General features: G+C 40.3%; 1 protein-coding gene across 1 annotated transcript; it reads left to right on the plus strand.

Moving 5' to 3' along the window:
- Positions 1–6,462: 6,462 nt before the first annotated feature.
- On the plus strand, positions 6,463–8,346 carry LOC137501046 (transcription factor Adf-1-like). Its single transcript, XM_068227916.1, has 2 exons — positions 6,463–6,592; positions 7,952–8,346. Exons 1-2 carry the CDS (start codon positions 6,463–6,465, stop codon positions 8,344–8,346), a joined length of 525 nt encoding a protein of 174 aa, XP_068084017.1.
- The last annotated feature ends 8,011 nt before the right edge of the window (positions 8,347–16,357 follow it).

The following is a 16,357-nucleotide window of genomic DNA, read 5'->3' on the forward strand; positions in this document are numbered from 1 at the left end:
GCGGTAGAGGTGGGATCCCTCGCTCAGTCCGAGGGAAAAGCCGAACCTGGAGGGTAAACAGATGATGATGATGATGTTAACATATATGTATAAACCTATTATGTCCGAAAATGGACATACGTGGATTCTAAAATAACCGATTCATTTACAATACATGGTAAAGAATAGGCCTATAATATTTCACTAAACAATATTTTGGGATCTAGGTACGAATTACGGAAATAATTTAAGACAATACTACAATGAACGATAGCCTGTTAATATAAGAAGTGACAAATATCCAGAATCAACTTCCGTATTTTCGTGAACAAATAAAGTTGTAATTCAATAGTTACTTATTAGTTACTTCCGCCATTTACAGCGAACATACAGTATATATTACGCCAGTTTCCAATTCTTCTTCAAACAGGAACCATACACACTGAACAGTTGACTGTATGTAGTTAAAAGTGACGATAACATGAGAGGAGGTAGATCACTATTCTTCAGTGTTGCAATTGACTGATTTCACTATTTCAGATGATCACGACAGAATGTTTTGTTGAGCGTATCAAATGGAGTCAGCAGATTTTCCTGTCGTAACGGGAGTTTGATAAGTACGGCGTACTACCTATTATGATGTACACACATTTTATTATTTCTTATCAATGCAACATGTAAATTGTAAATATATATACCGTATTATTTATTCCTCATCTCTCATCTGACTTTACAACTTTGGAAATATCTTGTACGTATTAATGAACAAGTTCTAATTTTGACACAGTAACATAGTTCGTCTCTCAGGACATGTTAAAAGTTGAAGAATAGAGCCCAAAACTACGAAGTCAAACCCGGAAGACACACTTGGATTTTTGAAGCGTCTAAACAGTCCCATTCGGCACCCTTTGCCGTACGATGTGGACCAGTAAAAGATTTCTGGTCATAAATTCGTTGTTTGTCGTACAGAACTACTTATTAGCAATAGTCATCCAATAGATCTACGACTTTTTTGTCATCTGGTAAAGGAGACCAGATTGTTAAAATTGCCTCACATGTAGCCTAAATGGCATCACATTAAATGCCATCCAAACACTATCTTTCCTTCTTTTTCTTTCTTTATTTCTTTCTTTCTTTCTTTCCTTCCTTCTTTCTTAATCTGTTTGCCATCCAGGGTTTGTTTTTCCCTCGGACTCAGCGAGGGTATCCCACCTCTACCGGTTATGAGGGTGTTTAGGGGTTGTAGCAAGGATGTAAAGGAGAGTGCATATAAGTCTCTGGTAAGACCCCAACTAGAGTATGGTTCCAGTGTATGGGACCCTCACCAGGATTACCTGATTCAAGAACTGGAAAAATCCAAAGAAAAACAGCTCGATTTGTTCTGGGTGATTTCCGACAAAAGAGTAGCGTTACAAAAATGTTGCAATGTTTGGGTTGGGAAGAATTGAGAGAAAGAAGAAGAGCTGCTCGACTAAGTGGTATGTTCCGAGCTGTCAGCGGAGATATGGCGTGGAATGACATTAGTAGACGAATAGGTTTGAATGGCGTCTATAAAAGTAGGAAAGATCACAATATGAAGATAAAGTTGGAATTCAAGAGGACAAACTGGGGCAAATATTCATTTATAGGAAGGGGAGTTAGGGATTGGAATAACTTACCAAGGGAGATGTTCAACAAATTTCCAATTTCTTTGAAATCATTTAGGAAAAGGCTAGGGTGCAACAGATAGGGAATCTGCCACCTGGGCGACTGCCCTAAATGCAGATCAGTATTGACTGATTGATTGATACCGCCTCAAGTGCAGTGTCCTGGAGCGTGAGACATTGGGTGAGGCTTATAACTGGGGAGGATGACCAGTACCTCGCCCAGGCGGCCTCACCTGCTATGCTGAATAGGGGCGTTGTGGGAGGGTGAGAAGTTTGGAAGGGATAGACAAGGAAGAGCGAAGGAAGCGGCCGTGGCCTTAAGTTAGGTATCAACCCGGCATTTGCCTCGAGTAGAAGTTGGAAACCACGGAAAACCACTTGGAGGACGGCTGAGGTGGGAATCGAGCCCATCCTTACTCAGGTGACCTCCCGAGGCTGAGTGGACCCCGTTCCAGCCCTTCTACCGCTTTTCAAATTTCGTGGCAGAGCCGGGGATCGAACCCGGACCTTCTGGGGTGGCAGCTAATGAGGATAACCACTACGCGACAGAGCCGAACCATATATTATCCTAAGTTATTATTATTATCATCATTATTATTATTATTATTATCATTATTATCATTATTATTGTCCGACACGTTGGCTTAATGGTCAGCGTACTGGCCTTCGGTTCAGAGGGTCCCGGGTACGATTCCCGGCCTGGTCGGGGATTTCATTGGTTAAATCCAATGGCTCGGGGACTGGGGATTTGTGCTGTCTCCAACATCCCTGCAACTCACACACCACACATAACACTATCCTCCACCACAATAACACCCAGTTACCTACACATGGCAGATGACGCCCACCTTCATCGGAGGGTCTGCCTTACAAGGGCTGCACTCGGCTTGAAATATCCACACGAAATTATTACTATTATCATTATTATTTAATTATTTATTTAGTTAATTATTTTGTATCTTTAAATTGCCCTTCATACAAAAACATTAAAGTTAAAATTCAGAACATTTTGCAGCATTGGCCGTCTTAAAAATAGTATTTAATAATAATAATAATAATAATAATAATAATAATAATAATAATAATAATAATAATAATAATAATAATAATAATAATAATAATGGATTTACTTCCCACTAACCATTTTCACGGTTTTCAGAGACGTCGAGATGCCGGAATTTAGTCCCGTAAGAGTTTTTTTATGTGCCAGTAAATCTACCGATATGTGGTGGACGTATCTGAGCACCTTCAAATACTACCGGACTGAGCAAGGATCGAACGTGCCAAGTTAGGGTCAGAAGGCCAGCGCCTCAGCCATTCGAGCCACTCTGCCTATTATTATTATTATTATTATTATTATTATTATTATTATTATTATTATTATTATTATTATTATTTAGGTTCTAAATCTTAATTGGATATTTTTAAATAACTTCTTAAGAAAGAATTCAAGAGCCCGAAAAATGTGACATATTAACGATTGTTCACTGAATGTGTTTATTCTCAGTACCATATGCAAGAACAGGCCTATTCGGTGTAATTTTGTCAGTTTATCAGAACGTCAAGATGATTTGAAGCGACTGCTTAAGACAATATGGCCACGTCTCCCAAACTAAAGTATAACAAATAATATATATTTAAAACGTTTGTTGCTTTTGTTGTTGTTGTTGTTGTTTATTCTTTGTCTATTGTAAGAGGCTTGAATATCCTCATGAAAGATTATCGTATTTAGCATTTGCTAATCGACAGGATAACATGTTTCTTTGCAGAGCGTGTAGCGTATTACTGTGTGTGTTTGAAATAGTTTAGGCTAGGTTTGACAAAGAAGAACTAGTAGCCTATACATCACATATACGTTCGTCTGGAACTGAAATGGGAAAGCCAGGATAAATTACTTTTATATGTCAAACAGACCAGTTTTATTCTTTTATTGTGGTACATAGTGCTAATGACCGCCTCTGTGGTGTAGTGGTTAGCGTGATTAGCTGCCACCCCCGGAGGTCCGGGTTCGATTACCGGCTCTGCCACGAAATTTGAAAAGTGGTACGAGGGCTGGCACGGGGTCCACTCAGCCTCGGGAGGTCAACTGAGTAGAGGTGGGTTCGATTCCCACCTCAGCCATCCTCGAAGTAGTTTTCCGTGGTTTCCCACTTCTCCTCCAGGCGAATGCCGGGATGGTACCTAACTTAAGGCCACGGCCGCTTCCTTCCCTCTTCCTTGCCTATCCCATCCGATCTTCCCATCCCTCCACAAGGCCCCTGTTCAGCATAGCAGGTGAGGCCGCCTGGGCGAGGTACTGGTCATTCTCCCCAGTTGTATCCCCCGACCAAGAGTCTGAAGCTCCAGGACACTGCCCTTGAGGCGGTAGAGGTGGGATCCCTCGCTGAGTCCGAGGGAAAAACCGAACCTGGAGGGTAAACAGATGATGATGATGACATAGTGCTAATAAAAATCGTATGACCTCAACTACCATGTGCAGACATTGTAATTTAACGCATCAGGCTGCCTTCGTGTCAAATTCGACATTCCCTTTTTTTACTCTTTCGGATGACAGTGTAAACCAGATCTCTCTTGAACGATCCATGGCTGGGTTTTAATTATTACATTTTTCTGGTGTATATCTATCACCGGGCGAGTTAGCCGTGCGGTAAGGAGCGCGCAGCTCTGAGCTAGCATCCATGAGATGGTGGGTTCGAACCCCACTGTCGGCAGCCCTGAAAATGGTTTTCCGTGGTTTTTCTATTTTCACAGCAAGAACATGCTCGGGCAGTACCGTAGTTACGGCCACGGCCGCTTCCTTCCCATTCCTAGGCCTTTCCTGTCCCATCGTCGCCATAACACCTGTGTCGGGGCAACGTAAAGCAAATAGCAAAATAATAATAATAATAATAATAATCCATCAAACACCAGAGACATTTTACTTATCGACATCGTATGGCGTGGAGTGTCGAACAGGAGTTTTCACTTCAAAAATCCGACGACCTCTGCTTTGTTCATCTTGTGATCCAGGTGCAGGCAGTCTACCACTGAGCCACAGAAGGAGAGTGCTGAGTCCATTCTTATTCGACTCTTTAAGCGAGACTTAACATTCGTGACTACATGACATATAACTCCACCGAACAAGTGGCCGTGCGGTTAGGGGCGCGCAGCTGTGAACTTGCATTAGGGAGAAAGCGGGTTCCAACCTCACTGTCGGCAGGCCTGAAGATAGTTTTCCGTGGTTTCCCATTTTCACACAAGGCAAATACTGGGGCTGTACCTTAATTAAGGCCACGGCCGCTTCCTTCCCACTCCTAGGCATTTCTACCCCATCGTCGCCATACGACCTGTGTCGGTGCGATGTAAAGCCATTGCAAAAAAAAAATTGAAATCTAACTGCGTCTAATCGGGATGCTACTGAGCGAGTTCGAGAACAAATCTTTTTCCATTGAGTCTTTGTACGGTCGTGAACAGTCAGGCTCCATGACTAAATGGTTAGCGTGCTGGCTTTTGATCACGGGGATCCCGGGTTCTATTCTCGGCAGGGTCGGGAATTTTAACCAACATTGGTTAATTTTTCTGGCATGAGGGAAGGGTGTATGTGTCGTCGTCATCATCATTTTATCCTCATCATGACGCGCAGGTCGCCTAGGGGTGTCAAATCGAAAGACATGTATCTGGGCGAGACGAACATGTCTCAGCCACTCCCGGCACTAAAAGCCATTCGCCATTTCATTTTACGGTCCTAAGCAAACTTCCACTAGCTTTATACCAATCGGTGAGTAAAACTACTAATAAAGTCCGACTCGTTATCTGAATGGTCAGCGTACTGGCCTTTGGTTTAGAGGGTCACGGGTTCGATTCCCGGCCGGGTCGGGGATTTTAACCTTCATTAGTTAATTCCAATGGCTGTCCCCAACATCTCTGCAACTCACACACAACACACAACACTATCCTGCACCACAAGAACACGCAGCTACCTACACATGGCAAATGCCGCTCGCCCTCAATTGAGGGTCTGCCTTACAAGGGCTGCACTCGGCTAGAAATAGCCACACGAAATTAATTAAAATTAACTACTAATAAAAATCCACACTTCTAGCCTTTCAGGCAAGCAACTCAATGTTGAAAACATCCTAGGGATATGAGTTACGATGTTTAGGTAAATTAAATGTTATAACAAAGTATGAGAAAATATTCTTCCTTTATTCCTTAAAATTACAATCCTTTCCTTAACCATCGTTATCCGGTCGCTTAGATTATCAGTTTGCCTCTTTCTACCACTACGAGCGCTAATGTGAGTCAATGCATTGTTTCACTTAAGCTTCACTACGAGCGCTAATGTGAGTCAATGCATTGTTTCACTTAAGCTTCACTACGAGTGGTAATGTGAGTCAATGCATTGTTCCACTTAAGCTTCACTATGAGCGCTAATGTGAGTCAATGCATTGTTTCACTTAAGCTTCACTACGAGTGCTAATGTGAGTCAATGCATTGTTTCACTTAAGCTTCACTACGAGTGCTAATGTGAGTCAATGCATTGTTTCACTTAAGCTTCACTACGAGCGCTAATGTGAGTCAATGCATTGTTTCACTTAAGCTTCACTACGAGTGCTAATGTGAGTCAATGCATTGTTCCACTAAGGCCGCGTGCACACCGGGCGCGCTTCGCATAGTGTGTCGCGTGTTGCTCAACGCTAAGCGTCACGCTAAGCATAACCAGTACTTGGTTTCTAGGCCAGGTGTTCATACCACGCGCGCTCCGCTGCGCAGTAAGCCTACCTTACAGCTAAGCGAAGCGCCAGACAACGCGCAGTGTTGGTTAATTGCTTAGCGTTACCTAGCTGGTTCTGAAGGTATGGAAGAAGAAATTATTCATGCAGTGTTTCAAAGAGAAGAAATATGGAACCCAAGACACAAAAACTATAAAAATGTAACTGTTTTGCAAAAGAAGTGGACTGAAGTATCTACAACAGTTGGCAAAGATGGTAAGTTTTATTGCATTACTACAGTAAGTATACACATTAATATTGCTTCTATTCTGACACTTTATACTGGGATTAACATTGTGACAGGATGGGTAACTTTGTGACAGAGTGCATAGAATGTCCCAGACTCTGTCATATCGTTTATAATTTTACCAACGGAAGGTGGTAACATGAGGAATTATATCGCTCCGCAGGCTAGTAGTGGGCTTGGAAGTAAATATTTATATTTATGAACGATTAAATTTGTCATAAATTTACTCCACTTTGGTTACGGTAGTGACATGTATATGCTAAATGTAATTATTCTGCCAAGCTACAGATCCAGTGCCATTAAAGAAATCGCAGAAAGTATCTCGGATGTTTTTAGCCCTGTCCGAGAAACGACACTGTGTTGGTGTGTTAGTCCGTAATGAATTACCAAGCTGAGCAATCAGGTTCTCATCATCTTCCGCCTGGAAAGGTTCGTGGATTAAAATAAAGTTGTGAAGGACGCAAATAGCTTTCACAATATTACTTGCATTGGAAACATCAGTTTCTATTGCTTTCAGTAAAATCCGCCACTTACTGCACATAACACCAAAGGCACATTCTACACTTCTCCTTGCCCTTGACAGTCGATAATTATAAATACGTTTCCGATTGTCTAAAATTCTTTTGGGATATGGTCTCATCAAGTACTGCAGAAGTGGGTATGCTTCATCACCAACAATGACAAAAGGAGCTATATCCTGTGTTTGTGGTAGTTCTCGTGCTGGTGGAACATTTAGTGTGTTATTTTCCAATAATTTGTATAAAGAGGTAGTTCTAAAATTTCCTCCATCACTTTGACGTCCAACTGCCCCAATATCAACAGCCAACAACTTGCAATCAGCATCAACAAGAGCTTGTAACAATATTGAAAAGTACTGTTTATAATTATAATATAAAGAGCCGGATTTGGCCGGACATTTAATTTCAATGTGTTTGCCGTCCAGCGCTCCTAGACAATTGGGAAAATTCCATTTCTCCCAATACTTTTCTGCCACTTGTCGCCACATTTCAGTTGTAGGGGCTGGGAGGTATGTCGCCCGTAGAACATTCCATATTACTATGCAAGTCTGTTTAATAATTTGAGAAACTGTCGACACGCCCAATCGAAAGTGAAGCGCCAAAGAATGAAATGACTCTCCAGTTGCAAGATATCTGAAAGAAATAGCAAATAGGTTCATTTAATTATAAATAGTTGTGTAAAATCTTTGTAATAAATAAGAAAGTTAGTTAAATCTGTAAGTCACTTCTTTCATAAATACTGTATATTTTGAGAAGCCAGTACAAACTACTTATTTTCTCATTCAGGTCTATTTTTTGTTTATATTTCAGTTAAAACCGTGAAAGCCAAATGGAAATATCTGAGGGATAACTTCCAACGTGAGTGTAAGAAACTGAATCATCCGAGATCTGGAGCAGGAGCCGATGATGCACCTAAGGGGTCATCGTGGCAATATTTTGACGCGATGCTATTCATTAAAGATGTTTCGACTTCTGACAAGGTCGAATCAAGTCTACAAGAAGGATCTGAACCTGACAGAAGCCAGGAAGGAATATTCGAAGACTCTACTGAACATGAAATAATACAGTCACCGTTACCACAAAGTGAAGAGTCCACACCACGAAGCAACTCTTCATGTTCGTCTTCGCGTGTTAAAAAACAAAAGAAAACACAAGAAGAAGAAATACTGGCTGTTGAAAAAAGAAAATTGGATTTTTTTATTTAAAGAATCGGAACGGGAAGAAGATGCTGATTTGCTATTTCTTAAGAGTTTGTTGCCGGACATCAGAACACTGCCTCTGTGGCGAAAACGTCGTTTGAGACTTAAGATACATGAACTTGTTGTCAATGAGATTGAAGATAACGAAGGACAGAATACTTCAGTTGAAATGAGTTTTATAGTACCACCTGAAGCATCTAATCAACCCATATGTTCATTATTTACTCATCAAGATTCTTTGCCTTAAAGTTTTATTTTTTCTGTGCTACTTTTCTATCTGTTTAAGTAAAGTGTTAAGTGCTGTGGATTATTTCTGTATCTCTTGTATCTCCTTCAATAATAATTATAATAATATAATTTGTTTTTAACATCTACGCTGTGAATCCACTTTTCATTATTATTATTATTATTATTATTATTATTATTATTATTATTATTATTATTATTATTATTTTACGTACCTCACTGTTAAAACTAGCCGCTGTTCGGGCGATATCTTCTGTCTGTAGTTAGTACCAGGTCCACCAAGATGATTTTCCAACTTCTCCAAGAGCATGTCAAAGGTATTTTTTGTCATTCTTAAGTAGTCATAAAATTTATCGGGGTGAAGTCTTGCATCCCTGTACAAATGGTAGAATTCTCCGAAAGTATTTCGTACTTCATTAAATTCATGAACCCACTTACGATTCTTCTTTCTAATTTTCAGTTTTAAGTAACTGTAACTGTTTTCCATCAATAACATTTTTTTTAGCGAACTTAGATAACGGCATATTTTAGTATGTAACCACCAAAACGCCTCGCGCCAAACTAAGCTGACTGCACGGCGTAGAGATTTCGGTGTGAACAGCAAGCACGCCATGCGCTATGCATACCGCTTCACGCTACACGCGACACACTATGCGAAGCGCGCTCGGTGTGCACGCGGCCTAAAGCTTCACTACGAGCGCTAATGTGAGTCAATGCAGACTTTCAGTTATGCCCTTATTACTACATTTGGTGTGGAGATTTTTCAAAAATCACAGCAGTGTCTGAGGTTATTGAACCAAGGACCACACTATAGAAAGAACTATATAAATTAATTTGGCTGGGAATTGAATCAAAAAGAAAACAGACCCTAACTTGGCAGGTTCGATTCCGGCTCAGTCCGGTGGTATTTGAAGGTGCTCAAATACATCAACCTCGTGTCGGTAGATTTACTTGCACGTAAAAGAAATCCTGCGGGACAAAATTCCGACACCTCGGCGTCTCCGAAAATCGTAAAAGTAGTTAGTGGGATTAAGGGCAATAACATTATTTATTAAAAAGAAAACCAGTAAAGAAACAAGCGATTTTAGGCTGTTCTTCCGGAACTGCATTTAGATCAGAAGTGATTTTCTAAATTTGTTTTTCATTTTAATAGAGCTATCCAAGACTCACAATTTGAAATATCTCCGGGCTATTTAGCTCTTCAATTTTCGGCACAATTGAGGAAATTGCTTAATTTTAAGTTTTTCGTGGTATGGTGACCCACCCCTACTTTGTCGGGTAAGAAATGTTTTCAACATTAAAACTCAGGAAGACACTCGTGTAATTTATATATTTAATATTTTGGCTCCTCGTACTGATTCACATCTTATCCCATTAGCAAATATTAGAATGGGTGTTGAATCCTCATTTCAAAGGTTGGTTGGACCTCCATCACTTCCGCTATGGTCCACGCGTCGCTTAAAAAGTGTACTAGGGAAATGAGTGACGTAGTTTCCCGTTGTTTTTCTCCTCAAGACAGTTTATATTACTTGTCAATCTGCCAAGCCCACTAAAATGCAAGCACCAATAGATGCTATGAGCGACACTTTCACTCCTTTCATTAAAGGGACTGGCTAAATAAGGAATGGCATCAGCCTACTGGCGTTTCTCATACGTTTCGATATTAGTTCACCAAGGAGGCGTCTGGCTGCATGGCTAAATGGTTAGCATGTTGGCCTTCGGTGCTGAAGGTACGGGGTTCGATTCCCGGCCGCGTTGGGGATTTTAACCTTCATTGTTTAATTCCAGTGGCTTGGGGCCTGGGTATGTGTGCCATCTGCAGCATTAGAATTCATCATAGTTTGGGCCAATACCAGAAGACTTGTGCTCCGGAAATATATATTTTTAAAAGTTTATTTATTGTCTCTTTAACTTGGAAAGTCATATCGCGACATTCATAATTATACATATAGGATTAGGCTATTACATAGATTTACAGTTGCAAAAATTAACAACAGTACATATTGATCAGATAGTGATTACATGTCATTGAATAGATTTGTTTGTCTAAAAGTCTTAATGATTTGTTTACACTGAGTACCTTTGTTGAAGATGTCACATACACTATTATTTTGGCTTAAATTACCCAATTGTCTTTGCTGATCGTACAGATGGCATTCTAGTAAAATGTGGTCAACAGTCTTTCTTTTTCTTTTTTTTTTTTTTTTTTTTTTTTACAGGAGTCACATATTGGTGGAGGTTTCTTAGAGAAGATATGTGCATGTCTCAGTTTGCTATGGCGTATACGTATTCTAGTAATGAGCACTTGTTCTCGACGCTGAAAGAATGAAACATCAAATTTATCTGTAGATCCACGCCTGGTATCGTGGAGTCTTGTGGGTTGTTCCCGTGTCCACTCAGTTAACCATTATTTTCGGATCTTTGCAGTAAGAGAATGAGCAACATCGGTGTGGGGAATTAGAAAGTTTGGATCATGTACAGGAAGATGAGTTGCTTCCTTAGCTCATATGTCAGCTTGTTCATTGCCTTTTATTCCTTTATGTGAGGGAATCCACAGTATGGTAACTTGCTGTCCTTTATTTTTCACAGTATTGTAAGTCTGCAATATGTCTTGGGTTAATGTATTTGAGGATGATGCATTTTCAATGAGTTTTACTGTTGGTAAAGAATCACTAAGGATGGTAAGTATTTTGTCTCTCCAGAAAAACATCAAAGTAGTAAGATACTAGGATTAAAAGTCAGTTCATTCTAAAGCAAGTAAAATCATTAAATATTCTTAAACGTAAAGGAAAGTCTGTGTTTGTTTTAATGCTTTGAACATCGTCATCATCATCATCATCATCTGTTTACCCTCCAGGTTCGGTTTTTCCCTCGGACTTAGCGAGGGATCCCACCTCTACCGCCTCAAGGGCAGTGTCCTGGAGCTTCAGACTCTTGGTCGGGGGATACAACTGGGGAGGATGACCAGTACCTCGCCCAGGCGGCCTCACCTGCTATGCTGAACAGGGGCCTTGTGGAGGGATGGGAAGATTGGAAGGGATAGACAAGGAAGAGGGAAGGAAGCGGCCGTGGCCTTAAGTTAGGTACCATCCCGGCATTCGCCTGGAGTAGAAGTGGGAAACCACGGAAAACCACTTCCAGGATGGCTGAGGTGGGAATCGAACCCACCTCTACTCAGTTGACCTCCCGAGACTGAGTGGACCCCGTTCCAGCCCTCGTACCTCTTTTCAAATTTCGTGGCAGAGCCGGGAATCGAACCCGGGCCTCCAGGGGTGGCAGCTAATCACGCTAACCACTACACCACAGAGGCGGACATGCTTTGAACAATCATTCAAATTACGTTTGTAGCAAATGTTTTACAATATCGGTTCGAAACATTCGTTTCCATTTTTTTGCGTGGTAGGGATCGGTAGGGAAGATAAAATCTTAAACCGTTAATTTTACAAACAATTTAAGGAACAGCAACAACAAATGTGTATATTTTTTATGAAATAGGAAAAATGTAGTTATTTGAACCATTTTATGAATGGCTTCCTGAGCAAATCATTTTAACCTTCGGGTCACAGAAGCATTGTTTGGATAGAGGAAATGTAATTTTCAACCATTTATTTTGCAAATAACGTCCCCTAATTTGCTACAATAGGAAGAGCGACCCCGCCCAATCCTGTCCACGCCCACCTCCTCCCCCTCAAAGGCCACCCTACATATGCCCTCCCCCATGAGAGAACAGGGGCCATGAACACGCTCGCTGATATACAGTATATCTCCAATAATGAAAAGATTGGATGAGAAATATAGTTTCTGAGTAATATCATTTATACAGATCATTGTAGTAGGAGAAAGTGTGAACATTCTTTTTAATTAATTAATAGAAATAATTTTAAACTAAACAGGCCAAGATACGATCTGTGCTATATTTGAAGAATCAAAGATGTACGTTCGCCGTTTGTTTATATACTTGTCACTAACCTTTCTACATATCAAATAGTATTGGTTAGACAGTTGAGGCGCTGCTCTTTTGACCCTAACTGGGCATGTTCGAGCCTGGCCCAGTCCGGTGGTATTTGAAAGTGCTCAGACACGTCGGTCTTTTGTCGGTAGAAAGAACTCCTGCGGGACAAAATTCCGGCACCTTGGCGCCTCCGAAAATCATCAAAAGTAGTTAGTTGGACGTAAAGGCAATTGCATTATGGTTGTTATTAGATTGTATTGGTAGGCCTATAGACCATCTGGACTAAAATCTAAACGCCATATTAAATGGTCATGAACGAAACAGGCGATGAAGGAAAGGTTAGCGATGGACAATTAATGTCTTAAGACTAAGCGAGTTGGCTACGCGGTTTTAAGTCATGTATGTGTGAGCTGACATCGGGAGATTGTGGGTTAAAACCTCACCGTCAGCATCGCAGAGAATGGTTTTCCTTTGTTTCCCACCAGACAATTGCTGGGGCTGTACCTTAATACATCTTTCCCACTCCTAGCCCTTTCTAATCCCATCGTCGCCATAAAACCTTTCTATGCCGGTGCGACGTAAAATGAACTGCAAAAAGTAAAATATATCTTGTGGAGAAATCAGGGGGGTGGTGGGGAGGTGTGATTAGCTTAGTGGTTTAGTTGCTTTGTTTGATGAGCCAGAAGGCATATATTACACATCAGTCTACCAATCTACCTAAATAAAGATATTGATAGAGAGATAGATTTATTACAGAAATAAATAAATCATCCGTCCTCCAATGAGGGTGGCTAGCAGGATCCGAAATAGCCTACGATGAGCTATTTTAATATCATTTACAAAAATCAAAAAGTGCAAATATATGGCTGTTAACACTGTTTTTTCCTTCCCCTTTTATATAGGCTATCCTCATCAACCGTGTGAAGGCATTTATAATGTTATTGCTATCCAAGCTGCCAGCCCGTCAGTTTAGATGTTCTGTTTTACTCTGCTAAATGGCAGATTAACTTAACTCTCTTGAGTGAAGTGTGGCTGAGTTTTGTCGGGTTTATAAATGAAATGTCGTATGGCGTTTAGTGCTGGGAGTGTCTGAGGGCATGTTCGGCTCGCCAGGTGCAGGTCTTACGATTAGATGTCCGTAGGCGACATGCGCGTCGTGATGAAGATGAAATGATGATGAAAACGACACATACACCCAGCCCCCGTGCCGGAGAAATTAACCAATGATGGTTAAAATTCCCGACCCTGTCAGGAATCGAACCCAGGACCCCTGTGACCAAAGGCCAGCACGCTAATTATTTAGCCATGGAGCCGGACTGTCGGGTGTATAATATGATATTATGTGGCACTAGAGATATTTGACATGCCGGTATCGTATTACATGGGTGTCAAGTTGACATTTTATCGCCCTTCAAAAATTTGGCATGGTCTGGAACCTGACGCTGTAATATGCAAAGGTGGATACTCTACCACTGATGAATACGGCGTACAGAAATATGCACATCTAGTGACGTTATGAGCAACAATTTCACACCATTCGACATAGGAACTGGCTACAAAAGGAATGGCGTTTTTAGCTTCGCACATGTCTAGGTCGCTATCATATTGGTGAGGCCAAGAACGACACAGACAAACAAATTTGTAACAAATTTGGATCAAATTTTGTGAATTTTTAAACTCTATACCTCACCAGAAATTGAAAACCTAATACTGCACTTTCCGGGATGAGATTTACAGTTTACGTGGAATCCGAGCCAGTGTCGTGATTTTTCATTTCAAAAATCTCATATGCACTGACCGAATTTAGAAATGCTAGGGCTCTATGGTCGTCAACACACTTTCCCAATATGAGAGCTCGTGGGAATCATCCCTTTCAGTCATATCTTACTATGAATTCTACATCTCCACCCACAACGGACGAAATGAAGACAAGAAGAATCTACTCACACACACTGTTATCCACAGCTGGTAAGATCACAAGAGGTGTAGCTACGAAAAACAAAAAATCTTAAACACTGTTAACTTCCATTTCACTATCTAAGTACTTTTTACATTGTGTGCAATTAGATCTTAAACTTCTGTCCACCGAGCAAGTGGCTACGCTGTTTGCGTCACGCAGATGTCAGTTTCCATTCGGGAGGGAATGTGTTCGAACCGCAATGTTGGCAGCTCTGGAGAGGGTTGCCCGTGGTTTCCCACTATCATACCACGGTCGCTTTCTTCCAGTTCTAAACCTTTCTTATCCCATGGTCGCCTTAAGACCTGTCTGTGTCGGTGCGAGATAAATAGAAAAAATTTAAAACTTCTCTCCGATATTCCGATCCACCGATATTTTCCAGGGTGATATTATAGACAGAAGGGTAAGTTATTTATTATATATATCTTTGAAGTGACACTCAACATAAAATGGTTCTTCCTGTACTCAAAGAACACTATCTACTTTAAAGTATAGTTTGCACGGTGTTGAACAGTTATGAATCTATCTTATTTGTTTCTCACATACTACAATCCATATGCAAATAATCTCCGTTTGTATTGTCTTTATATTTTTATGTTCTTTTCTATAGTGCATAGGTAACTATATACTGTATCATTATTAATTGTGATTAATGTTTTATATTTTAATAATTAACATACAGTCGAAACCGTGTAGGTATGTAGTCTCAATCAATCAATCAATCAATCAATCAATCAATCAATCAATCAATCAATCAATCAATCAATCAATCAATCAATGATCTGCATTTAGAACAGTAGCCCAGATGGCAGATTCCCTGCCAATGATTTACCTCATAATTACATTTTTCTTAAATAATTGTTTACCTGAATATTTCTAAAATATTTTCAACGAACTTGGAAATTTATCTAACATTTACCTTGATAATTTATTCCAATCCCTTAGTCCTCGTCCTATAAATGAATATTTGCCCCAATCTGTCCTCTTGAATTCCAAGTTTATCGTTATATTATGATCTTTCATACTTTTAAAAGCCCTTCTACTTATGTCATTCCACGCCAACTCACCACTGACAACTCAGCATCTTGTCTCCTTTCTCCCAAGTCTCCTCATCCCAAAGTTTACAACATTTTGGTAACACTACTCCTTTCTCAGAAATCACCCAGAAAAAAATCGTGCTGCTTTCCTTTGTATTTCTTCCAGTTCTCGTATCAAGTATTCCTGGTGAGGGTCCCATACACTGGATCCATACTCTTAATGCAGTCTTATCAGAGACTTACGCGCCCTCTCCATTACATCCTTACTACAGCTCCTAAATACTCTTATAACAATGCGAAGAGATCTGTAAGAATTCTCAACTGCCTCGTTAATACGATTACCCCAAAGAAGATCATTGACACCTAAGTATTTACATTGTTTTTCATGAGATACTTTCACCCCATCAACACAATAATTAAAAGTTAAAACTCTTCCTCTTGGTTAAACTTACAACTTGACTTTTCATTCAATTTACATTCATACGACTGACTGCTGTCCATCTCACTGCATATTTGACATAACGGCAAAATCTAAAGGTCCCGTCCAGTTCCTATACAAACACTGTATTTAAAAACTCGCTTAGTGCGACGTTGCTTATTACTACATATCGTATAAGACGACGTATTTTGGTCACATTTTCGGTTTCATGTATCAGCTATAACGTACTATGTTGATTTGTGTTTTTTACGTATTTTAGGATTGTGACGACAATGTAACGCTTATTATTGTAGATTTCAAACCACTCTGTATGTCAAATAGTCAGTGCAAGCATTGTTGTGAACTCGTCGCAAAGTAAAAGGAAAGTGTTTAATATTATCGATAAG

The sequence above is a fragment of the Anabrus simplex genome, chromosome 5 (assembly GCF_040414725.1).
Source record: "Anabrus simplex isolate iqAnaSimp1 chromosome 5, ASM4041472v1, whole genome shotgun sequence".
Lineage (NCBI taxonomy): Eukaryota > Metazoa > Arthropoda > Insecta > Orthoptera > Tettigoniidae > Anabrus > Anabrus simplex.

Bases quoted from the DNA above. Each gene is read 5' to 3' on its own strand.
- LOC137501046 (XM_068227916.1), top strand. From the start codon at position 6,463: ATGGAAGAAGAAATTATTCATGCAGTGTTTCAAAGAGAAGAAATATGG. The intron at 6,593-7,951 runs GTAAGTTTTATT...TTTATATTTCAG, and splicing joins TACAACAGTTGGCAAAGATG to TTAAAACCGTGAAAGCCAAA.